General features: G+C 53.8%; 6 protein-coding genes across 6 annotated transcripts; 3 read left to right on the forward strand and 3 right to left on the reverse strand.

Moving 5' to 3' along the window:
• Positions 1–618: 618 nt before the first annotated feature.
• J4E93_010084 (uncharacterized protein) lies at positions 619–2,160 on the forward strand (the record flags this gene model as incomplete). Its single annotated transcript, XM_049347970.1, has 1 exon — positions 619–2,160. One exon carries the CDS (start codon positions 619–621, stop codon positions 2,158–2,160), a length of 1,542 nt encoding a protein of 513 aa, XP_049194947.1.
• A 2,478-nt stretch (positions 2,161–4,638) lies between these two features.
• J4E93_010085 (uncharacterized protein) lies at positions 4,639–5,783 on the forward strand (the record flags this gene model as incomplete). The annotated part of the gene is made up of 2 exons (XM_049347971.1): positions 4,639–5,271; positions 5,331–5,783. The coding sequence occupies 2 exons, from the start codon at positions 4,639–4,641 to the stop codon at positions 5,781–5,783; spliced, it is 1,086 nt and encodes a 361-aa protein (XP_049194948.1).
• Positions 5,784–9,057: 3,274 nt separating this feature from the next.
• On the reverse strand, positions 9,058–15,023 carry NPS6 (NRPS; the record flags this gene model as incomplete). The annotated part of the gene is made up of 2 exons (XM_049347972.1): positions 9,058–14,481; positions 14,529–15,023. The coding sequence occupies 2 exons, from the start codon at positions 15,021–15,023 to the stop codon at positions 9,058–9,060; spliced, it is 5,919 nt and encodes a 1,972-aa protein (XP_049194949.1).
• A 1,438-nt stretch (positions 15,024–16,461) lies between these two features.
• Positions 16,462–17,221, forward strand: J4E93_010087 (uncharacterized protein; the record flags this gene model as incomplete). Its single annotated transcript, XM_049347973.1, has 2 exons — positions 16,462–16,610; positions 16,669–17,221. The coding sequence occupies 2 exons, from the start codon at positions 16,462–16,464 to the stop codon at positions 17,219–17,221; spliced, it is 702 nt and encodes a 233-aa protein (XP_049194950.1).
• Positions 17,222–17,268: 47 nt separating this feature from the next.
• J4E93_010088 (uncharacterized protein) lies at positions 17,269–21,311 on the reverse strand (the record flags this gene model as incomplete). Its single annotated transcript, XM_049347974.1, has 3 exons — positions 17,269–20,018; positions 20,074–20,310; positions 20,363–21,311. The coding sequence occupies 3 exons, from the start codon at positions 21,309–21,311 to the stop codon at positions 17,269–17,271; spliced, it is 3,936 nt and encodes a 1,311-aa protein (XP_049194951.1).
• A 379-nt stretch (positions 21,312–21,690) lies between these two features.
• Positions 21,691–22,980, reverse strand: J4E93_010089 (uncharacterized protein; the record flags this gene model as incomplete). Its single annotated transcript, XM_049347975.1, has 1 exon — positions 21,691–22,980. The coding sequence occupies one exon, from the start codon at positions 22,978–22,980 to the stop codon at positions 21,691–21,693; it is 1,290 nt and encodes a 429-aa protein (XP_049194952.1).
• Positions 22,981–23,466: the final 486 nt, after the last annotated feature.

The raw sequence follows: 23,466 nt of genomic DNA on the forward strand, positions 1-23,466 counted from the left end.
AGACTATCCTGTCTTGCGAACACATGTACAAGTAGGTGTAGCGCGATATATCTCCTTTGTATTAACGATTTCATGATGGGGTACGGTGTTTTCGAGTTCAGAGGCGTTGGCAACATCATTCATAGCGTTCGAATTAGCAACATCGGCGATTGATAACTTTGACCTGGCGCACGATGACGCGGGATATATTGAGTAGCAGGGATTGAACTCGGTGTCATGCGGGGTACTGCTTTGAGATAGATGTTCGTCCGTATACAATGATTACAACTCATGCCTTCCATCACCACTGGCAAACAGGCGCGCGTGCTTCTACACGGGTTCTGAGTAATCGAGGAGGTTTGAACCTCATATTCTCTTTCGACGAAACTGCTACATAACAACTGAATGTTTTGGCTGGCATGGCTGCGCTCAGCGGTTGGGTCTAAACCTTGTACGATGTGCTCGTCTACAGGCTAGTGCGAGAAGGGACTCAAGCAGCGAGAGATGCCTGCCGTGCGATAATGCACGACAAAACATGCTTACGCCCAGCAATGCAATGGGCAAGACATATATGATGCGTCGCGAGACGAGATGCGCATCGCACAGTATTCCCCCTCCTTCAGTGTATTCCGTCGTAGAATGGCGGTTAGCGTTGACGATGGCGTGGCCAGCCCCGCGCTGAACAATTACAACAGCCTCATCGCGATTGGCGTACCAACCGCACTATTGCTAACACACCTCATCCGCGTCGCACTGCAATGGTACCGTCTATCGCACATCCCCGGACCCTTTTGGGCATCAATCTCCACCTACTGGATCATATCGAAATCGCTCAAAGGACAACTTCCACGCGCGACGAAAGAACTAACCGACAAATATGGCCCGCTGGTACGCGTCAGCCCAACCGACCTGGTCACCAGCGATCCAGACATTGTGCGCAGAACAACGGCAGTGCGGTCTGAATACACACGAGGGCCATGGTACGATGCGATGAAGCTGGAGCCTGGACGCGACAATCTCTTTTCGATGCGCGACGAGGCGGCGCATTTGAGGTTGAGGAATAAGATGGCCCCTGGCTACTCCGGGAAGGAGAATGAGTCTATGGAAGGCACCGTCGATGAACAGGTTGCTGCGTTCATCGATTTGATCGAGACGAAGTATATCTCGACCGCGACCGAATACCGACCTATGGATCTAGCGCTCAAAACGCAGTACTTCACCCTCGACGTCATCAGCGCACTGGCATTCGGGAAACCGATGGGGTATCTGAAGCAAGACGTCGATCTCCACGATTACATCAAGATCACCACGACATACGTTCCCGTTATGATGGCGCTTTCGTACGTGCCTTGGCTGGCGAATCTGTTACATTCGCGCCTGTTGAGAGGCGTGCTTCCCAAAGAGAGCGACAAGCTCGGCTTCGGGGCTTTCATCAACGTTGCAAGGAAAGCGGTTGCGGAAAGATTTGCATCCGAGGAGTCCAAGCCAAAGTCCGACATGCTCGGATCTTTTATTCGTCATGGTCTTACGCCGGAAGAAGCATCGAGCGAAGCTCTCTTGCAGATTATCGCTGGTAGCGATACTTCGGCGTCTACGATTCGCGCTGTAATGCTCTATACGCTGGCCAATGCATCTTCTTATAGAAGACTACAAGCGGAGATCGATGACGGTATTGCTGCTGGGACGATTTCCTCGCCTATTACGGATGCTGAGGCGCGACAACTACCGTATCTTCAGGCTACTATCAAAGAGGGCTTGCGCATTCTGCCTCCAGCGAGTGGGTCGAACTTCAAAAGCGTTCCTGCAGGCGGTGATATCCTTGCCGGCAAATTCATTCCTGCAGGCACGCAGATTGGGTCTTCCTATCTCAGCATCCAGCACTCTACAGAAATCTTCGGTCCAGATGCTGAGCTCTTCAGGCCAGAACGTTGGCTGGACGCTTCGGAAGATCCTGCACGTCTTGCGCACATGGCCAGTACCGTGGACCTAGTCTTCCACTACGGGAAATACAAGTGCTTGGGCCAGAACGTCGCGTTGATGGAATTCAACAAGGTTTTCGTGGAGCTACTGCGGAGGTTTGACTTCTCGATCGTACATCCGCACGCAGCAGCGAGGATACACAATGCCGGGATGTGGATTATGGAGGACTTTTCAGTTAGGGTCACACGACGTGTAGTCTGATTAAGACATGACCAGGGCTGAGTGATATGCGCTTCCCATTGCCGTAGTGCTGATGCACTTGTTAGGTCTTACGGCGGGTTGCGGCAGATGTCGACATAGCGGAAGGGAGGGAACCGACATGTCACCGAAAGTATCGGAAGCAAGGTTCATGTCATCAATTTCGGCCTCCGGGTAAACCATGTCTTGTATTGACGCACTCAAAACCAACGTCCGGACAAATTGAACAATGTATAGCCTGCCGTGTAACTTGACATTTCAGGTGAATGCGACGAGTCTTACGACTGTAAGACGTAATGAAATCGACCACTACAGGCTCAATGCGCACCTCATAGATGATGACGGCTCCAGTTCGAGACAATGCATCGCATACCGAAACTGCGGAGTTCAGCGTGACAGAAACAGGCCCATGTGGAGGAATATCGAGAAGCATGCGCCGCAGTATATACTCGGCTTCCCAAACCCAGCATCACTGCGCCAACCAAAACTGCTGATCGAAGCGTGGCAAACGGAAAAAAGAAGACCTGCACGAAGAAGCATATACAGTTCTCGGCTTCTCAGACCTAGATCGCGGAGACCGCTGATCTCCGCGCGGCGGCAATATTGTTCTGTCGGAGTTGTAAGAAAGTACTCGGTTTCCAAAACACCATCTGGGTCGACTACGAATGCTGGCGAGGCGTAGCGCGGGTTACATTGCTGATGAGAGCACAAAAGCATCATATGCTCGATTTGCCACGTGCACGCATCGCGAGCGGTACCAGTACCGGTGTTCTCCAACCCAGCCGTGTGACTTTCCTCGTTGGGGTACGCTGCCACTGCTAGAGACGCTGGTAGGCTCTAGTATGGTATGTGTAACCGAACAACTGTCCCATGAGGCTGAGACACGCCCTATAGTAGCGCGAACATGCGTTCTACACATAGATTGAACGTTTTTCTCCTTTGCTCATGTGGCACATGCCCGTTGCGGCATTGCTTGGGGTTTGCACTGGTGAGTTGTATGGCGGTGAAGAAGCATCACGGCACGCCGGGCTCGCCGTTTCGATTGCTAAAAGGAATCTTACACGAGATCTGGATGGTTTTTTCTTTGCACGCCTCGCAGGTACTAAGCTCAGCCTTCTTCAGCCCTCGAGCAGTAGTGTTATTGTTTTTCTCGTGTCGGCGCTGGCTAGCGCTGAGTAGCTGGCGGGGTAGACCGTATTCCTCCTTCGCCCTCACGCACTTTCCAACATCATCACCATGCTGCCTTCGTACTGTGGAATTGGACCTCGTACGACGAGGCATTGGGGCGTCACGATGGAAGTGGAGCCTTGCCACTCGAAATAGACGGCCGATAAGCCTGTGCGCGAGGAGATTGCGATGGGGAGTTTGCGTGATAAGGCGATAGTGGATTGTTCGGGATGCTTTGTGCGAGGTTATTCCCGCATGTGTGTGGAGCGCCTTTATGTGAGGCGCTGGGGGTTGGGTGTTTAGCGACAGGAAGTGCATGCTGGCCGCAGATCCCCCTTTCAAATCACAGCCACTTTGTTTGCAACGGCAACGGCTGCTATCTTGCCGTCGCACAATGGATTGTGGCATTCTAATCTCAGCTGAACGGGCGAAGGACGATACTAGCAAATCCTTCAGTCGAGATGACGCTGCCGTATTCGATTGACAACTCACCCGCGCGCGATGTGACAGTCTGCATGACAGTAGGTATGGCACGCTGGCGGACGCCATGTTGACCGGAGCATTACTAGACATTGCTAGATACCGAGGGCGTTCCTGAGAGCTATATTTGGCTGCACGGCATCTGGAAGCGAAGAGAAAAACACGATGCGCCATCCAATCATGGCGGCCCTGCATTCCGGCAGCCGGCAGGTCCGCCTCGTGAACGCAGCGTGGGCAGGCCCAGGAAAAGCGACAAGCTCCACAGTAGTTCGTTCACGTCAGCGCGCTGACAATTTCCGCGCAACTCGGGGTCGGCTCAGGCCCAGGAGCCCACGGCAAGCAGCATCATCCTCGTGTGTAGACTGTCAAGCCCGAGGTTGGCCTGACCTGGGCGCCCGGCCAGCGTTTGATGAGCCACGGCCCAAAAGCAGTATAGCCTCCCACTTATCATTTGTTCCCTCTGCTGTAGCTCGCGCACGCTTACTTACTTTCCAATACTACGTTGCAGGCCTAGGCCGAATTCACGCCCACGGTACATGCGTGCTTCGTATTTCCATGACCGATCATCAGGTGTCGCTGGTGAGACGGCTCGTCAAGCGCACTGCGAATGATCTGCAGTACGAGGCGCGCGCGCTTTGGATAGTCGGGCGGTAAGGCGGAAGATGCAGGTCCCAGGTATAAGGATGACTGGCCGTCCTGCATGTCGGGATCTTTTTGTACAGCTCGCTCAACAATCACACCAAGCAACCGCATTCGCTTTTAGGTTGTTGTCCTTCGCTTTCCTGCTACTGTCAATCGGGATCTTAGTACCTTTTTAATACTTATACCTTAATCATGCGTACCTCAATCTTGTCCGCCACCTTGGCTGTTGTAGCCAGCGTTTCTGCGCTTCCATCTCCTCAGGAACTTCCCCTGACCAAGCTCATCAAGGCCCTACCCCTCAACATCTTCGCCGAGACACCAAAGTTCGTTCAGCCCGTTCCTCTTGCGGATGCCAAGCGGATATTCGAGGAGCACAATGCCACACAGCCAGAGGAGCCTGCTGCGCAAAACCAAAACTTCCGCGTCTCTACACTCGCTGCCGCTGCAACATGCGCCAACCCCCGCGTCCGCGTTGAGTGGGACTCCTACCCCGACAGCAGCAAGCAACAATTCGTGGATGCCATCAAGTGCTTGATGGGCCGCGCTCCCTCAGGCCAGTTCCCCGCAGCCAAGAGCCGGTATGAGGATCTCGTCGCCCTCCACCAGACCCTGACACCCAACGTGCACGGAAACTCCAAATTCTTGCTCTGGCACCGATACTACACCTGGGTCTTCGAGGACATTCTACGCTCAGAATGTGGCTTCAGCCAAACCATGCCCTGGTTCGACGAGACCAAGTACGCCGGTCGCTTCTCGGCATCATCCATCTTCTCAGCCAAGTGGTTCGGAGGCATTGCCCTCGGCGGAAACTGTGTAACCAATGGCGTAAGTACAACCCCATTGTCCGACACGCCTCCTATAATCAAGCAACTAACACTCTACAGGCATTCGCCAACCTTGCCATTAACATTGGCCCCGGTTCAGGCAACACGCCCCATTGCCTTGCCCGCAACGGCGATGCCGCCAAGACCCAATACTGCAACTCCGACTACGTGAACCAATGCAACGCCTACGGCGACTTCGCCGGCATGGCTCAATGTGCAGAGGGAGGCCCCCACGCCTGGGGCCACAACGGTATCGGCGCTGTCATGCAAGACACGTACGGTTCGCCCGCCGACCCCATCTTCTGGCTCCACCACGCTTTCGTCGACCGCAACTTCCGCATCTGGCAAAACGCCAACGGTGCTCGTGTCAACACCATCAACGGCAACGACGCATCTGGCAGGGCCCTTACCCTCGACACCAACATCAACGTCTACGGTATCCGTCCTGATGTCAAGGTCAGGGATGTCCTCGACACCACTGGAACAACGCTGTGCTACAAGTACAACTACTAGAACTTGTTTGGCTTTTGTGCTTAGCGTTGCTTGGGTGGCAGTGCCCGTTTACGCCTTTTCGTGTTCTTAGCGCTTCTGTAAATATTTTATTAGAATGACATGTGTATCCATGAGAATGTCCCGTCGATTGTGAGACTATGTGCGACTGGTACGATTGGGTCGCATGGCCCCTTCATGTAATGAAAGTGGCTGAAACAGGCGATATTGTAACAGTACTGACGGCATGTAAGACACCGACCCCATATCCTCATCTTTGCAGGTTCTGACTGTATCTCACGTGAAGATTGTCGCCAAAAGCTAGTTGTTTTGTAGTGCCTCTTACTGTAAAGCACCCTAAGAATATACGCGATGTTCTATGCGCGACCCTGACGAACTGTGGCGTGTAGATCTCCAAGGGGGAGCCTCTTAGTAAAGCTCATCAGAATAAGCTTTCCCGTACTTGATGTATCGCCACTATGATGCGACTGAGATTGGGGGGAGTTCGCAATTGTCGACCGCAAAGTGAGCGTTGTGAGCCGTCAGCGGGCACTGCCCTCCACTGACGAGATAATTCTCAACATCAGCGGCGAGCTCATCGTCCTTCTTGTCCAGTCGCCATCCAAGCACATCTCCGTTTTCACCAAGCGTTCCCGACACAGTCGCACGTTTCAGCGACAAGCACTCCGCTATCTCTTGCAGTACCCGCGGCCATGCGCAATGCTGGATAGATCTCAATGGCACCTTGGGATTTTCTTCTGATGCGTCGTTTGGGCCTATCTTCCAGGAAATGTCGCGTAGCCTGAGATCCTTCAACGTGGAGCTGTGTTCGCTCAGAAGTGACACCAAAGTCTCCGGCGTAGCAGAAAACCCAGACAACGATAATTTTCGTAATTTAGGCCATGTAGTTTTAGCAGCAAATACGTGGCGAAGGCTCGCAAGTGGTGCGATGGTCTCCTCTCGCCCGTTCTCCAGGCCGATTTTGAGACTTTCGAGCTCTGGTAGACAAGCAATGAACATCTCCAGGTTTTCCATTAGTAGCTCCAACGTCCATTTAGTACTTTGGAAGCGCCAGTCACCGGAGAATCCAAATATCGTGATGTCCAGACTTGTTAAGCAATGTAGTTCACCCGGCTCCCATGAGGTGAAAGCCTCAAGTTGCACTCTGTCTGACTTGAGTTTTCTTAGCGAGGTTTTGCAGTATTGCTGTATAGTCCGGAAAGCCTCCACCCCTGGTAGAGCATAGAAAAAGTTGATACCTTCTCCTCTACGCAACACGGGAGGTACGGGCAAAGCGCGGGGTAGCGCATGTGCCACTTTTCTCACACCTCGGTGGGCCTGCGAAAGCTGGCCGTTGACCATGTGTATCGAACGTAAGTTCTGAAAGCTTCCAAGCGCCTCAAACTGGCTCATCGTTTGTCTTGCGATTCTCTCGTCCTTTACTTTGTCACCATATGCCTCCCACTCTCGTCGGTCCTCCGCAAGCTGAGCATATAACGGCTTATCTAGCTCTTGCGAGTCGCTACGGCGATGTCGGGGCAAGTGACGACCTGCTGTGAAGTCCCAGTACATTTTCCATTCGTGCATGCCCTCGACGCGATAAATGTGCCATAAATTGTCGTCCCAGAAGATGGTCTTGACACATCTTCGAAGTCGATCATTTGCACTGAGCTTCTGCAGGCGATCGACGCTCGCAGTACTGTAGTGGAAAACAATTGTGCCGAACAATTCTTCGGTACCTATCACGCACAACTGTTTGCTTGCGAGCCGATAGTGTGGTAAATCCTCACGATGGACGTATGCTGCAATGAGGCGATGTATCTCCGCGGGAAGATGTGGTATTTCCGCATCCATCGTGATGGATGCGCGCACTAGAGCAATGCGATAACGTTCTGTGACATGTGGAGGGTTGAGGTGTGATCAAGGTCGCAAGTCAGACGCGCGGGGCATGATGGAAAGCTGGGCAATCACGCTAACCACGAGAGCACGTGCACCGACCCGGACGCGTTCCTTCCCGACATCGACTTTCAACTCTCAAGACGAAGGAAATTCAGGCTGACACTGACATGCATTTTTTCCATGAGATCACGAAACTTTCGGCGTACCGCATTGATCTATGAGAGAGCGAAGATCCTGCCTTTGTCCACCACCAACTGAGCTAACCCATGTGGGCAAGCAGAGCCCCTTGCTTTCTCTTCCAAACCACCGCCCTCCGCGCACTCGTCCACCACGCTGTCGTCAATCATTCACACAATCCTTCCTTGCACCAATCTTGGCATCGATGCGAAAACTTGTAGCCATCTTCGGTACAATAAAACGCCGAGTTCCAAGCTCCTGGCCCAGCGTCGCAAAGGTCCGTTGGGAACGGCTGGCGCATGCATCCGTGGCAGCTCAAAGCGTCGTGGGCGTATTCCCCTTGGCAGTAACTGTGAAGGAGCGTCTGGTAGTCTTGGCCTGGAGGAGATTAGCCTTGTTATTCAGCGACGTTACTGAGGGACGAAGAGGAAGTTGCAAAGAGGTGGATTGGGCGAGGTACCTTTGCCCCAAACGACTTCGTCAAAGCAATATGTGCGACCGGGCTCGCCATCGCATTCGACTTGGCCTTGAGCGGGAATAGGACCGGTAAGAGCTCCTTGTCTTTTACTCAGCCCTTGTGGAGGGGCCGCTGCTGCAAAGACGGCAAGAGAGACGATTGCCAGAAGAAGATTCATGGTAGCGAACTGTATATCGATCGATGGACGATAGCAGCGTATATCAAGGAATAGGAACTGGAGGATGTTGCGACGAAGACCTTAGATGACATGTCTTTGGTATAAGTAGGAGAATATTGGGCGGAACGCGTCGTGAAGAGGGCAACGAAACTACACGTTAACTATCACAGTACCTCATGCCCACCTATTCTAACTCCAAAGCGAATCCTGTAGCACGAAGACGCTGTTCGAAATGAACTTCGTCACACTTGGACTCGATGACAAGCACGTGCGTAACGCTACGCGGACAAATACCATCGCATCACTAGGAACTCATATCCGCATGGTGCCTAGTCAAGGAACTTTGAGCTACGACATACATCTGTATTGATCCTGGATAAAGTGCAGGGTGATTGTACTTGGCGGATGATGCTCAACGGTATTGCGAGACCGATGAGGCGTGGTACGCAAACCAAGGGAAGAACGAGCGATACCAAGCCAAGTCACGTACACAATCACAACCCAGCGGAAGTGACCAATATTGCGAGGGAGTCAATGAGAAAAGGATTACGATTACACTAACGCCTACCCAAACACCGAGATGCGACTTACATCACACCCTCAAAATCCTCCAAGCTCGGCTTGCCCTCCTCACCGCCCGCATCCCCACCATCGAAGATCTTCTCTCCCGCCTTACCCTTCATCAAGCACTCCAGCGCCTCACCAACCTCCTTCAACACACCCCTAGCGACGTCCTTCCACTCCTCAAAAGTAACAATCTCGATACCCAACTTCTTTCCTCCATCCTTGACAAAGGCCTGGCACTTCCACTCCCTCAACGGCTCGCCATGCGGATACAGCGTCTCGAACTTCGCCTCAACACCATTGCCGAACGGCAGTTCCTCGACCCAAGCAGGTGCCTGGTGAACGACTGTATCGAACCAGTTGACCTTCTTGGCATCCCAATCCGTGCAGTTCTCTACGATCTCGGTGAAGCCCATGGACTCGTAGGCCGCGGAGGTAATGTGCTGGTGTTGCACAAAGTTCAACAGGTCGAGGTACGTCCAGCTGGACTTGAACGGTACGCGGAAGGGAATGTACTGCCATGTCGGTCCGAAGATACGATCAGCGTTCGCGGCGCCAATGTTTCTTCCCGAGACGACCTCACCAAAGACTACGTCTTTGAGACCAAGACGCTGTGACAGAACGAGCGCCCACGCAGCCGTTGGCAGCGACCCGATAGTGATGTTTGCCGGGCGTGCGGAGATATCGAACTCCATGTATACATCCGCAGGGCCGCGGTGTGTGAGCGGAATGTCGGGCTTCATGACAGACATCTGGGAGCCGGACAGGAGGTTCTGCCAGTAAGGGATGGCTTTTGGCATGTTGTCTAGAACCACGTGGTTTACGTGCTTGCTGAATGGTATCGTCTCTGGTACGTCGGTGCCTGCGTATAGGGCGGAGAGCTGCTCGTACAGGATGGGAAGGCAGATCTCGTCGTATTGGGCGTGGGAGATGCGGAAGACGAGGGTTGAAGCGCCGGTCTTTGCGCTGGTAAAGAGGGTGAAGGACACGAATGACGAGCCATGCGGCTTGGGTGATTGGATGTCTTGTTTTGTGAAGGCTTGGGCGACTGTGTCGATGTCTTCGTTGTCTGGCACTGCGATCTCGGTGTAAGGGACTCGCAGAGATGACAGTACTATGCCGAGAACCTTGCTTTCATCTTTCACGAAGACAGTGCGCAGGACTTCGTTGCGTGCTACGAGCTCTTGGCAAGCTTGCTCGAGCTTCTGACGATCGACTGGTGTGACGAATTTGATGAGTTCGTAACGCAGTGAGTAGCGTGGCAAGTCGACGGTACCCTCAACGGCGAGCTGCTGAAGCGGCCTTGCAGGGTATATATCCGCGATTTGCCAAGTCTGATCTTGCAGGTACGCGCCAATACGGTCGGCACTGTACAGCGAAGCTTCTTTGCCAAGCGCTGCGAAAGGTGCGTCGATGTTGACGTTGGTCTGCGATGCATTTGCTTCCTCGGCAGACGAAGCAAGCTCGGAAAGAGATTGGCTTTGGAAGACCTGCGCAACGGTGATGTTGAGGCCTTGAGCGCGGGCGTCAGATACGAGACGCATGGCACCGATGGAATCGCCTCCAAGCTCGAAGAAGCTGTCGCTGCCATTGATCTCGCTCTTGGGCATACCAAGAATGCGGCTCAGGATATCCAACAGCTTGTCCTCTTTCTCGTTGCCCGTCGAAGCCGCCAACTCGGATAGAGACTGGCTCTGGAAGACTTGAGCCACCGTCAGGTTCAAGCCTTGTGCGCGCGCATCGGACACGAGGCGCATTGCGCCGATCGAGTCACCACCCAATTCGAAAAAGCTGTCGCTAGGCTTAATCTCCGTCTCTGGCATACCGAGGATGCGACTGAGAATACTGCACAGCTTCTGCTCGTTTGGCGACGACGCCTTTGACTTGGCATCTTGAGTCGGGCTGTCGATTGGCGAGGTGCCTACACCACTGTCGCTCATGACATCTCGCGGCCTCATCGCCTCTGCATCTCGAGCTTCCGCGGGATCAAGAACAGCGACATCGCCCAGCTTGCTCTCGGGGTTACCCAAGAACGCCGTGATGACGCGATTGAACACGACAAGTACCCTCTCCATAGCGTCCTTGCTGATGCACTTCGAATCGAAACTGGCCATGACCAAGAAGCCGTTCTCGTCCAACGTGCACACGAGCATGAGGGCGTATGTGTTGAACTTGAGCGCTTCACGTGCAGCTTCCGCGTCATCAGCGGGAAGGAACGTGTTGGCAGGAGCAGTCTCCATATCGACAGGAGCACCGTCATCGTCCTCCCTGGGATGCAAAACCAGACCTGTGCGCAGATCGCATGCTACACGTGCGTCTTTGCTTAGTCGCCGGATGTTCTGCAAGCCCAAGTGCTCGTGCGGGATCTGCTGCACAGTCTGCGCGTGGACGGCTTGTAGGTACTCAGCGATTGGTCGGTCGAGATTCAGTCGGACGCGAATGGGAACTGTTGTGATCATGGGTCCTTCAATCTCCACAATCGCGTGTACGGGCGCGGAACGACCTGTCAACGTCTCTCCGAACACGACGTCGGGATGGCCCATGTACAATGATGAGGTCAGTGCCCAGGCTCCGCGGATGATGGTTGCCAGAGTGAGCTTGTTGTGCGCTGATGTTGGAACGGTAACGTAGTGTTCGAGCAATGAGTCGGCTTGGGTGACATATCCCTTCTGCGGTAGAGGAGGGAATTGATGCGGATTGACGCCGTTCAATCGCTCTTTCCAGTAGTTTCGGGCTACAGCTGGGTCAAGACTAGTGAGGTGCTTGATGAAGTGCTTGAAAGACACAGGCCTCTCCGTTGTGAGACCGTTGAAAGCGCGGTTGATGCGATCAAACACGAGAGGCATGGACCATCCATCGTAAACAGCGTGATGCATCGTGATGACGAAGTGAGTCTTGTCGCTACCGGCTTCTTGAGCCAGACCGTAGCGGAAGAGAGCAGTTCCTAGGTCCATAGCCTCCTCGCGATCGCGTCGAAGATACTCTGCTGGATCAGAGCCATGCTCGCGCAGTAGCTTGCCGTCTTTGAGGACAACCTGGTAAAGACCCCGACCAGAGACGTTGACGATTCTTGTGCGCAAGATGGGCGAGCCCTGAACTGCGACATCGAAGGCTTTCTTCAAGCGCTGAGCAGTCGCTGATGGAAGAGTCGCAACTCGCTGAGCGACATAAGCATCCTGGAACTTGGCCGAGAGAGCCATCAGACCTTCTTGAAGCGGCGTGCAAGGAAGTACATCCTCGACTTCGTCAACTTCAACACCACAGAGCTTGGCAGTTTCCGCTTGTGCCGACTTCGCTTGCCAGTCTTTCCCGATCAGTGAGAATGCAGGCACGTCATTCGTCGCTTCTTCCGACAAAGGTGTTGCCTTGGCAGCCATGGCCGACAGGGTGGGATTCAGCATGATGTCTGGAACGTGTAGCAACAACCCAGCTTCTCTCGCAAGAGGAACCAGCCTCATCGCTCGGAGGGAGTCTCCGCCCATACTGAAGAAGTTGTCGTTGGCACTGAAGTCCGCTTCTCCTCCCAGAAGCTTCGCCCACAATGAACGAAGCTTGAGCTCCGTCTCAGTAGTAGGCTCTTGCTTCTCAGAGATGACTGAGTTGAAGCGCCTAAGATCTTGTCGTGTGACTGAAGTACCGATCTCGCGAAGTCGCTTCCGGTCTGTCTTGCACGACACTAGTAGTGGCATCTTCCAGAGCGGGATGTATGCGCTTGGCACCATGTAGCCGGGAAGGTCGATGGCGAGTTGCTTGGTCATGGCTTTGAGAGCTGACTGGAACTTGGTGGTGAAGCTTCCAAACACATTTCCGTCGAGATGTCGCATGCCGTTCTTCTTCTGCTCGACAAGGAAAGCGACGAGCGTCTGTTCGCCACCTCCACTAGGCTTGATGACTTCAACAGCGAGCTGAGTGTCTGCGGGGAGATGCTTCTGCATGTTGAACTCAATCTCAGCGAGCTCAATTCGCTGGCCTCGAAGCTTGACTTGCTGATCTTGACGTCCGACGAAGATGGGCTCACCGTCACCGTCAGGGTCGAAACGTACTAAATCACCGGTCTTGTAGATGCGCCCATGTCGACCCGGGTAGCTCTTGCTACCTTTGACCAGGAACTCGGGGTCTTCGATGAACACCTCCTTCGTCTTCGACGGGTTGTTGAGATACCCGTCGCCGACGATGGGGCCTTCGATGAGCAACTCACCGACTGCACCAACAGGAACGAGCTTATTGTGGTCTTCGGGCTCAGTAAGCCAAATGGCACATCCTTTGCGCTTGCCCATAGTGATGTATGGCTTGGAGGCCACGTTGTCGTTGATAGTTGCACCAACAGTGGTTTCCGAAGGTCCATAGGCGTTGACGACCCTGGTCCTTTGACCCCACGACATCGCGTCGCTAGTTGATACTCCTTCGCCACCTAGCGCGATGGAATCCAGGTGGTCGAGGATGTCGACTTCCAGCGTGCGAGCGACCGAGGGAGTCATGCCGGCGAATGTCACACGCATGTCGCGCATGGCTCCACTCATATCGTTCATGCGACGCTCATCAGAAGGTGTGCAGAGCGTGGCACCATGAGCGAGAGTGCATAGCATTGAGTCAATACAAACGTCGAAGGCATAACTCGCAAAGTCCAGCACGCGAGAATGCGATCGATAGCCCACAGCGTCAGCGCGCGGTATCGCACCAGACGTGTACTGACTGTGCGTAATGATGCATCCTTTGGGAAGACCCGTACTTCCACTGGTAAACTGGATGTACAACGGCTGGTCAGGGGATACTGGTGCGAGAGTGGTCTTGGGTTGCTGCGCAGCAGCTGGAGAGTACACCTTGTCGAACTTGGACGCGGAGATGGGGATGATAGTCGCCGATGGGGCGACACGCGCAGCTAGTGTAGACTGAGCTTTCGACGAGATGAAAAGCTTCGCACTAACTTGCTGCACTACTGCTCGTAGACGGCCTTCTGGTTGTGCTGGGTCAAGGAGCGCGAAGCATGCGCCGGCCTTCATGACGGCCAAAACTGCAACCGAAGTCCATCGCGACTTCTCGAAAAGTACCGGAATGATCTGACGCGGCGAGTCGTCCAGCAGCTGCAGAGTCTGCGCCAAATCGGTGGAATAATCTTCGACTTGACGGTATGTCAAGGTGCCGTCCCAGGCCTCGATGGCGATCTTCTCCGGATTGAGCGCAGCCTGCTCGGAAACCTTCTCGTGCATGCAGAACCTCAACTCTGGCTGCAAGGGATAGTTCCAACTCCAGAGCTCATCAAGTTCTTCTTCGGTAACAGGCATGAAGGAAGAGAGGCTGTGGTCAGGGTTGCTGAATAGGGTATCAAGAATCGAAGCAAAGAAATGAAGTTGCGAAACGGCTTGGTGGCGAGACATGGTCGTCGTCTGCCATCTTGAAGTGGCATGGAGAGAGCCTCCCTCCCTTCTGAATGATACTTCAAAAGTCCACTGGATCATGTCAGTCGTGTTAGGGAAATGATTGGGCTGGTTAATACCTCATGTAGTGATCCATCGTTGAGGAAAAGAGTAGCATTGTGCGCATCATAGTCCCTCGATCGCACATTGCTGATCTGTGACTTCAAACTCGCGGCTGTTTGGTGGCTGGCGAAGTTGATGTCGGCTGTGTTGATGGTTTGCGAAGCCCGATCACGGCCATCGACCGCGCCCCAAGTGAATTGATGGAAGACATCTCTCTGGTATCGGTGTATGAGTACCGACCATGCGGCCAGAACAGTATCCACAACGGCATCTGAGGTGAGGTCGCTGGGTATTAATGCCCGAATCTCGTTGGCTTTCGAGCTGTGGCCGTTCGTATGCAGAACGTCATGGTCGCCATTCTGGGTTGCGGCCTGCTTGTGCGTCTTCGAGGCGCCATTGCTTTGCACCTTCTTCGCAACATGCTCCTCTGGAGCACCACTGAAGTTTGATACATGCTCGCCGTTGCGAAGATGCATCTTGTCGCCGCTCAAACTGCTATGTGGTCTCTTCATGGCGAGGACGGTATATATTTTTGGAGAAGATGTGGAGCTGAGGAAGACGTGTATGTTTCCGAGTCCGATGAAGACTCCGGATACTTCTGTAGCAATAGCCAAGCAGTGTAAAGCCGCGAGTCCACTAAGTTCACCCACGATCTTCCGTCTCTCTCACAAACTAAACTCTCCACACATCGCGCCAGGATGAATCTCCGGCACGAGCACACCAGACCGCTTCAAGTGACCCATCATCCTCGGTCGGACAGCCGTCGGCGTCATAGTTTTCTCTTACGACGCAGAAACAGGGTCCACTATATCGCGCCATTGTGTCTTTCTCGATGCAGGCTGTATTGCGCATCGCCTAACGTAAAACACGGAGGCGATGTCACCAATGTGGGATCAGGCGCAGTACCACGATTTAGCCGTAAAGAAAAGCCTCTCCGCCCCTGCACACCCATCCCCACACTTAGCGGATCAGATAATTCTAGCGTGAAAGGAGGCGTCATGAGGCTTCATCTGATAAATTTGATGATGTGGTTTCGATGCAAGCGCGGAATTGCCCGATGGAGTAGGAGTCATGCAGGGTTACGTCTTTGGCGCTGCAGATCTTTTTTCATCTGATAACGGCCGATGTTCGGAGAACTACTCGCGTCCAATTACAGCAGCAATGCCCGTTGTTTGCATCGATCGACAGCGTCCACCGGCTTTAAGTGTCGTGCATCATTCGTTAGGGATGTTGCTGGTTCAATGAGAAGGGCCGGCGCTGCAGTATGCCCGCTGTACATACGGGAATACGGCCATCCCACGCGTGAACGACACGGCAAATTCTCTTGTACGCGCTGATCGCCGCAAGAGGTGGATATGCGCATGGCCATGGTACAGTATTTCTTGGATTTCGCGCTCTAGCCGTCATCGGGCTTTATGACGGGACATCCCTCCGTCGGGAAGTTTCGCTAAGGACGGATCAGATAACTTTAATCAGCACATGCGAGGGGGAGGCACAGGCAGAACGGCCGGTACGCTTCAATGGAGAAGGTCTGGTTGTCGTCGGTGGCGTGAGGGTTTTTCTCGTCGTAGTGTGGGTCTTGCGTACTAGTTTTGCGCCCTGTAATTTAGCGTTTGTGAGGCAGGTGGTAGTGCTTCAGCGACAGCCGAGGAATTGGCACAGCTATGGTGCCCGCCCTCCAACTGCTTGGTATCAAAGTATGTTGTATGCGTGACTGACGATCTCTGAACCGCAAAGCTGGGCATCGGGAGTGGATCGTTGAATCCCCATGGTTAATGGGCAATAATGCTACCAAGTTCATGTCTTTGGGTCGAGCAGTTCGCTGCAGCTGTCAAACGTTACCAAAACCTTCTGTTTCTAAGTTTACATCTCGACTGGCAGACGGTCTAGATCTTTCCCCGCTGCTCGATCACCCAAACGACACCACACTAGGTTGACGAATCGTACAACATGGGCTTCGTAGTCCTCCCCGCTCTGGTTCCAGATATTAGCGCGGTATACGACGTGCACTTTGCAGCCTTCAAGGACAGCCCGATCACGCGCGCGCTGTTTCCTTCGGCTACCGAGAAAGATTTGACAGACTCGACTTCCGAGTTTCGGTAAGTGCCGGTCGTTGAATCGCGTTGACTGTCGGACGTGTGGACTGACTAGGAGAAGACAGGCTCACACCGGCCATGTCTCGGAGTATTGGAAGACGAGTGCGACGCAATACACCCTGAAGTGTGTCGACACCGAGACTAACAAGATCGTTGGTATGGCGCTTTTCGATGTGTACATCTCGCCTAGTGATTGGAAGAGAGGCGAGATTGGATGGCTGAAGGGCAAGGAACGTGAACGAGCCGAGGCACTTGTTAAACCGCTTTGGGACGCGAGAGAGAAGCTGTGGCTCAATGAGAGATACGTTTACTGCCACGTCATGGCCGTGCACCCGGACTACCAACGAAAGGGCATTGGCGAGTTGCTGTTCAAATATGAGATGGATATATGCCGACAGACTGGGTTGCCCATGTACATAGAGAGCTCCAAGCAGGGCATCAAGCTCTACGAGAAGATGGGAAGCAGAAGACTCAAAGAGAAGCTGGTGCACAGGTCGGAAGACATTACTCCGGAGAAGACCAACGGCGCGAGGGAAGACCAAGAGCTTCCGTTGTACGTCTGGCTGCCGGAAGGCGGAGAAAAGAGACTACCAAAGTCTGTGGAGCTGGCGTAAACCTGATATGGTGAAAAGCGATATAACGATATTTATTATGAACAAATCTATCCAAGCATCTGGTGGAGAGCGTTGACGCGGTAACTCTCACTGCGTTGCACCAGTTCTTCGTGACGTCCTTGGTCCACGACTTTACCTGCCTCAACCAAGAAGATCACATCGGCCCTGGCGATCGTCCTCAGTCGATGCGCAATCGCGATGACGGTCACACCGTGACCTTTGACGGCCCGTTCGAGACCTTGCTCCAAAGCCTTCTCACTCTCCGCATCCAATGCGCTCGTACTCTCGTCCAACAGCAGCAACTTGGGCTTACGCACAAGAGCTCGGGCGATGGACAAACGTTGACGCTGACCTCCAGATAGCTGGTTGCCTTTGGACCCACACTCGGTGTCATAGCCTTGGGGAAGATCGATGATGGTGTCGTGTATGTTGGCCAACTTACAAGCTTCTTGAATCTCTTCGTCGGATGGCGTGTGTCCAGGTCTTGCTCCTAGTCCGATGTTGAACTTGATGCTTCCTTGGAAAAGTATGTTCTCCTGGGGGACGTAGGCAATATCATCGCGGAAGGACGCGCCGTGGTGGCGCGCGATATCGAAACCGTTGATGGAAATACTGCCGGAGGAGGGGGAGTAGAATCGTTCGAGAAGGGCCAAGACAGTACTTTTACCTGCACCAGATGGTCCGACCAAGGCGCAGAATTGACCCGGCTGAATGGTCAAGGAAAGAGATGTCAAGACCGGGACACCAGGACGTGCTGGATACGAAAAGCCGACATCTCGGAAGACGACCCTAGCACCACCTTGTGTGGTAGCTGGTATTGGTGATTCAGCTAGTGCTTCGACATCATCCTGGTTCTTTTCCGAGAGACTGAGGTCATTGTGGTGGCCCGTAGAGGGCGTATCCTTGCCCAATTCGATGAGTCCGCAAATGCGCGACATGGCACTCTTGGCCTTGGAGATCTCGGGTGCAAGGGTGAACAGCTGACCCCATAGTTGTGCGGAGACCAGCATGGCGATGAGAATGACGAAGAACTCAGTCTGGGTATACCTGCCTTCGATGATGTTCTTTGTGCCCCACCAGTAGGCGAAAGCGTAAATGAAGGTACCGCAAGAGTTAGCGACGGCCAACCAGACGTTGGTCTTGAAACTCTGCTTGACCATCTCCTTGCGTGGCGCCTTCAGCGATCGCCGATAAGTTTGGATAATCTCCTCTTCGATAGAGAGTGCATGTACAGTCTTGATGTTAGAGACAGCTTCGATGGTAACACCGATAGAAGAGCTGAAAGCTCCAGCGTGCTTTGCGGCGAATTTACCGATAGCACGCAACTGCATGAAACCGGCGCCCAAGAGAAGTGGTACGACGACGAGGCAGACAACTGCGATCCTCCATGCCAGGATATGGGAGAGGATGATGGCGGCTATGAAGTTGACAACGACGGAGAAGAGTGTACCAATGATGGAGCCGCTGAAGCCCGCTAGCGATTGGCCATCCTTGGTGATGAATTCAAGGAGCACAGTTGGGCTTCTTGATTCAGACTCATGCCATTGTAGCGGCTGTTGAAGTAGCGTGTGCAAAGACAGATTGCGGACCTTGTAGATCAAGCGTTCCGACAAGAGACCAAACGATGCCCAACTGGTGAAATTGGCCAGGAAGGCGATGCAGGCAAGCATGAACCACATTCCAGAGAGCAGTTCACCTCTAGAACGAACGTACTCGGGCGTGTTGCATGGAGACATGGTGCCCATGATGTTACCGAATAGAAGACCCGATCCGCAGTACTGGCCGCCGACTACCAGTGCTGCGAAGAAAGCCAGCATCACGAGAAGCAGGTACGGTCGCGTCAAGGGAAGCATTGTCTTTCTGATAGAGCCCGCAATGACGACGCCCTTGGTGTGCTCGACAGCTTCCGTAGCCTTGTCGTCGTTCGCCGGTACAGCATCGGGCTCCTGCGCACTCAGCGCCAACTTCTCATTGGTGATAGAATCGGCATCGCGGGAGTCCAGGCTTGTCCTTGAGCTGGTTGCACCCTCATCAGTCTTGACGCTCTGGAGGCGAACCATGTCTGCGTATGACCCTTCCAAGTCCATGAGTTGATCGTGGGTTCCTTGTTCGATGATGTCACCCTTCTTCATGACGATGATCTTCGCTGCAGCTCTGATAGTGGACAGTCGATGAGCAATCGAGATCACCGTCCGGCCACGGGAAGCTCGCTCGATAGCAGCTTGGATGCGTTGCTCACTGGCTGAGTCTAGAGCAGCGGTGGCTTCGTCGAGGATCAGAATCCGAGGGTCGCGAACCAGGGCTCGGGCGAGAGCAATGCGCTGCTTCTGTCCACCGCTGACGAGACTGCCGCTTGAGCCGACCGAAGTCGCGAATCCAAACTCCAGGCGATCGATGAAGATGGCAACATCGGCAAGGTCTGCAGCCTCTTTCACTAATTGAAGTATTTCCACAACCTCTGGACCAGCCTTCTCGGCAACCTTGGCAAGATCCTGGCCGCCTCTGACGTCTTCGGCAACTTGGGCAAGGATTCCGCTCAGCAGGGTCTTCTCGAGATGGGCATGAGGCGGGCTGTTGACGAGACCGAGAGCGATGTTCTCCAATATGGAGCGATCAAGAAGTGATGGTTCTTGCTGGACGAGACTGATGAAACCTCGGAGAGACTTGATGTTGATGTCTTTGACGTTGCGGCCGTCCAGAAGTACATCGCCAGATTCTGGATCATAGAAGCGGCTGATAAGACTAGCGACTGTGGACTTGCCGCTTCCAGAAAGACCCACGATAGCAGTTAGTTTGCCTGAATTGGATGGTCAGCAAAATTACTTCCATTTCGTTCCATGTGTGTGACGTACCAGCTTCGCATGTCAAAGAAATACCGTTCAGCACGGGATGATCAGGCCTAGAACTATACGTGAACGCGACGTTGCGGAACTCAACAGTCCCATCAACATGAGTAGGCTTTTCCGCGGATGATGAGGTGTTGTCAATGGTGGGTCGAGTCTCGATGTCCTTGCGCAAGCGCTCGAAAGCTGAGATCGCCCCGCCAAACAACGGCAACATGGGCGCGATCTGACTGAGGACGATGGCACCTAGTATCCGAAGTTAGCGTTGGAAGACCCAAACGATCGGTAAGATACTGACCATCGAGCAGAATGAACGTGACGGTGTAGATCTCTCCGATAGTTGCACTGCCTTTGCCCTCAAGAGAGTCTGCGATCCTGCGACTACCCTGCCAGTAACCCAAGGCGCTGGCTGAGAAGGCGATGAAGTAGAGCAGGCCAGCCTGGACTGCAGCGGTCGTGGCCTTCTTGATACCTGCCTCACGAGCGTCGCTCAAATGACCCTCAAACTTTGCCTCGAGCCTGGCATTCGCACCCAGCGCATGCACGAGGCCTACGTGACTGAGAGCTTCAGACGCGATGGCGCTAGCAGACCCAAAGCAATTGCCGACCTTGGCAGCATACTTGCCAAAGAAGTGTCCGCCAACCACGGCCATGAGCAAGAATGCAGGGATTAAAGAGACGAGCATGCCAGCAATCTCGGCATTCTTGATGAAGCCAACGATGTAGGCCGTGACACAAAAGGAGAGGCAGGTCAATGCAACGCCAACCTTTTCGCCAGTACCACTCTCGATTGACTGGATGTCGCCATTGAGTCGAGAGGACACTTCTCCGGCCTGTAGGTTGTCAAAGAAGGCCATGTCCTGTCGCAACAAATTTCGGAGGTAACGGTCTCGGATGCGCTGAGCTAGGCGCTGCGATGCCAAGTTCCAGCATACAAGGTGCGTGTAGATGCAAGTGAAAGTGCCACAAGCAATGTAGACGAGCAGCAGGATTTTGGGCGTGATGTTGGCTTCTTCAGATCCGTTGGAGCTACCTTCGCGGTTGTTGCATGTCGCAATATTGATCTCGTCGACCAACTGACCGAAGACGATTCCGATGAGCGGGAATGGCACGCCTGCTGCAATGGCAGCTATTGCGCCCACGAATACCAGTATCTTGTCGAGCCATGTCGGGTCCGCGTAAAAGAGGAGGTGTAGGAAACCAAAGAAACGCTTGATAGAGGCCCCTGAGGGCTTGCTGAACGGCATTGAGCCTGCGTGACGGGTTCAGAAGCTCAAGAAGGAGTATCTCGCGCCGTATGCAGTGGTGAAGCTGCGCGAAGACGCCTGCATGAGGTTCATCCGGGCGCTATGGCCCCGCCAGGAGGCGATGGCCAAGATCGACATGGTGCAGCAGCAGGGTCAACGGCTAGCACACCGTGAAGAGGCATAGCGTCACGTGAAGGATGATGCGTGGTGGAAAGTGATGTGGGCCGGTGTGGTTCGTGTGTGGAGGCTTCAGGACGTGTCACCGAGTCACTTGCATTGGGGTCTGTGCTCAAGTTGCATCAGATTAGATAAAATTCTGCACCATCTAGCGCCTAAACCTTGGAACCCAGAACCCACAGCTGCGCGCCATCATCCCGCTCTATATCCTAGCCTGGACCTGTAGTCCGGCGCCATCCCGTACTTCAGATGACCCTGTCGCTGCCTTGCGCACGATCTCGCCAGCCATCAAGGCAATGTCCTTGGCCAATGCACGTCCGCCCTCTGACTTTGAGGACACCAGCCACAGCCGGCAGCCCTCCGCGACGGCGCCACGCTTGAACTGCACTTCCTCCAGGCTCTCTCCCTTCGGCCGGCAGCCCAGGATGAGCGTATCGATGCTCTGGAATAGCGCAATGTTTGAAAGAGGACTTGCTGCAGTATCCCTGATGATGAAGTCGGATTGTGAGCACGCGGCAGCAGCATCCTTTCCAATGATGACGCGCAGCCGGAATTCGCCCTTGGACTGGACTATTTTCTCGTACGCGCGCATGTAAATTGTCTGGACGAGCTCTGATGCTTCTGTGACGGAAGCTGGTTGAGCGCTAGTTGGCTTCGCCCAGATGGAGCAAAGCTGGGCCTGCGACGGCTTGGTATCGTCCAGAACCGTCAACGGAGCCAGCGATTCGTCCTCAGTGACGACGGTAATGTTTCCCAAACGCGGGCACGACAGCAAATCGTCCAGTACCTCGGCAGTCTTTTCGCCAGAGCCAACGAGAGATACGTTGAGTCGTGGCTCGTTGGCGCCTCGCAGTTCGTTGCGCCTGCTGGGGTATTCGTCCATGGAAATAATTCGTTGCCCGGATAGGAAGTCGACGTTTGGCAATGGCTGTGCCGCCGGACCGCTCGCTCTTGAAGGGGAAGGTGCGACAACACTTCTGGCCCGCACCACGTATGTCTTGCCTGTACTGTCCTTCACGGCCACTTTCCAGCTTTGCACAGCGTCTGCCTCTACCTCTGGCGCTACACCAACGACTTCGCTGCCATAGCGAACTTCGTCCTTGAAGTGCTCGGCGCTCCACCTCATGTAGTCTGCGAACTCTTCTCGTAGAGGGTTGAGCCGGTCAGAGTTGGCAAATTCGATGAGACGCTTACGAGCGAGCAGATAATTGACATAGCTGAAAGCCGTTCTCGGATTGCGGAGGGTTGCCAGGTCGTACATGAATGGGCTTTCCATTCGCGTTCTCGAGATGTTGGAAGTCGATCCCCATGAGAAAGAGTTCTTCTTCTCGACGAAAAGCATTTTGGATGGCGTCTTGGACTCGCGATTCGCGATGGCTGTGGCGAGTTGGGCTGCGCCAAAGCCGACGCAGACAAGGTCATAGTATGGCGATGAGTCTGCCATGGGTGCGGCAGTCGTTGCGTCAATTGCTCTTCTCTCGGTTGAAGTCATAATGGAAGAATGTTTGGTTGATCTGGAGCAAGTATCGATTGTCGCCCTCTAGATTTGTACAGCAAGAAGGTGTTTCAGCGCTAAGAGATATAGTATCACAGCGACATAACACGATTGCACAGCTCAGGCACAATTTGCAGACCCCGCGCACTGGCCATCATCAAGGTGTACTGATGCCCACGCTCGAAACAACGATGTCACCAATGGTTAGCGTCGCCGGCACATAACGCGCGATGCATTTTCGTCCACTGACGCCGACCTGCATGGGTTTGTGGAAGCTAGACTCAGGCCCACATGGGGTGGATCAGCCACCAAATCGGAGCTTTCCTCACGCCACCTCTTGACCACAACCCTGTGACCAGATTTCCTTGCCGGAGAATGGGTAACAAATCCCTCTAAGCCTGCGTAATGTAGTGGGCTAAGCTATACCGGATATTAGGAACGACCTCGGTTAAACATTCACGCATCGTATTCTGAACATCTTGG

This window comes from Alternaria ventricosa, assembly GCF_023758065.1.
Source record: "Alternaria ventricosa strain BMP 2768 chromosome Unknown scaffold_26, whole genome shotgun sequence".
Taxonomy (NCBI): Eukaryota; Fungi; Ascomycota; class Dothideomycetes; order Pleosporales; family Pleosporaceae; genus Alternaria; species Alternaria ventricosa.